This window comes from Myotis brandtii, unplaced genomic scaffold (assembly GCF_000412655.1).
Source record: "Myotis brandtii unplaced genomic scaffold, ASM41265v1 scaffold1077, whole genome shotgun sequence".
In the NCBI taxonomy this organism is placed as follows: Eukaryota; Metazoa; Chordata; class Mammalia; order Chiroptera; family Vespertilionidae; genus Myotis; species Myotis brandtii.
The window spans coordinates 1,017,507-1,019,303 of NW_005353666.1; the positions used below are offsets into that span (position 1 = coordinate 1,017,507).

Sequence of the window (1,797 nt, forward strand, 5' to 3'; positions counted from 1 at the left end):
TCGATAACGACTACACCAAAGAAAAAGGACTCGTTTAGCCGGATTCCAGCTGCTCCCGGGGCAGCGCTCCCCGAGGTCCATTCACTAAACATCCATCTCCAAGAGCATGAATGCGCCTCCTTTAGGCCGCGGGGAGCTGGACCGGCAGGAGTGAGGAGGGCTTCCGCCCGCCCTCGGGCTCCAGGGAGGGGACCGTTAGGCAGCCCAGGGAGCTGGTGTCCTGGTCCCACGCCAGCAGACTCTCCTGAGACCTTACACCCCTGGCGGCCGCGTGTCCCTCCCCCTGGCCCATCCCGGGCCCCACCACCGGGCGTGTCCTGCTTCAGAGGGCGCTCTCCCGCGAAGCTGAGCGTCAGGGCCGAGGCGGCGGGAAGCCTGCGGCTCCGGGTTCTGGAAACACCTGCTGGCCTCGCACTAGGGATGCCGGGCAGACACTGGGCGCCTGGCCCGGGTGGCAGGCGGGGAGCTCAGGAGGGCGTGTCTGGGGCCGCCTACCCACCTGGCCGGCAGGGCGCCAGGCGGCTCCTCCCTCCTTCTCTGTCCTGGTGCCCGTGGGCCGGGCTGTGCCTGGGGAAGACGCTGGTTCTACGGGAAGATTCTGCGGAGAGAATGTAGCCGTTGTCTCAGGAGGTCGCACGAAACACGGGGAGGAGGCGGAGCAAGCAGGTCACCCACATCCCCAGCATCTTCTTCTTTCTTAAATGAATCTATTTTCTAATGCAAATCTAATCCTGTCTTTTCAATGATTAACGTTTTTTAAATATATTTTTATTGATTTCAGCGAGGAAGGGAGAGGGAGAGAGAGATAGAAACATAAATGATGAGAGAGAATCACGGACCGGCTGCCTCTTGTACGCCCCCCACTGGGGATCGAGCCCACAACCTGGCACGTGACCTGACCGGGAATCGAACCCTGACCTCCTGGGTCATAGGTCGACGCTCAGCCCCTATGATGCTCAACGTTCACAGGGCAGCGCCGGCCGGGCCTTAAATGCTTTCAAGGCGCCCAGGACCTGGCTCACAGCACTGCGCTGGGCGCTGCACGGAATGTCACGGTTTAAAAATGCAGAAACACACAGAGCGTGGCCAAGCCCACGGAGATCAGTTCAGCTAGTTCATCTTCTCAGCTCAATGCATGGGAGTGTAATTATTCCCAAACATTAAACTTGCTTTGCGTAATGAATGAAGGATCCGTGTTTGACCGAAGTGGGATTTCCCCTACACCAAGTTCTGCATGTAACCGCGTCGATGAGCGCCGTTTTCTAACGGTACCTTGGCGGCCTCCCGCGGAGCCGGCTTCCCCTCCGCGCGGGCGGATGGACACGGCCTTGCGTCCACCCTCGTAGGACACCATCTTCCCTGACTCGATTCTCTCCACCGTTACACCGATCGGCTGGAAACAAGCATGGGCCTCGTTAGGAGCCATCTGTCACCAGAAACGCCAGCCCGGCCCCGGCTGGGCCTGCAGGAGCTCCACTACGAAGCGCTGGTTCTGCGCCCGGAACACAGGACGCGGGGACCCCTCTGCCCGTTTGACAGCCCAGCGGCTGTGGGACTCGGGAAAGTTATGACTGCTCGTGGAGAGGAGATGGCCCATCGCAGCAACATGGAGCCCTGAAAACTGGGCTTAAAGGTGTGCAATGCCAGTGGCCGAGCGTTGACCTATGAACCAGGAGGTCACAGTCTGATGCCTGGTTTTCGGGCTTGATCCCCCGTGGAGAGCGTGCAGGAGGCAGCCGATCCCTGATCCTCTCTCATCATTGATGTTTCTATCCCTCTCTCACGCTCCCTTCCTCT

General features: G+C 59.8%; 1 protein-coding gene across 1 annotated transcript in view; it reads right to left on the minus strand.

Moving 5' to 3' along the window:
- LOC106726663 overlaps nucleotides 1-1,797 on the minus strand; it is a 59,278-nt gene that overhangs the window by 29,880 nt on the left and 27,601 nt on the right. Inside the window, exons 6-7 of the mRNA XM_014542384.1 lie at nucleotides 1,273-1,393; nucleotides 500-585 (exon numbers count right to left, since the gene is read on the minus strand). Coding sequence (XP_014397870.1) covers nucleotides 500-585; nucleotides 1,273-1,393 — 207 coding nt within the window. The remainder of the gene's footprint in view (nucleotides 1-499; nucleotides 586-1,272; nucleotides 1,394-1,797) is intronic.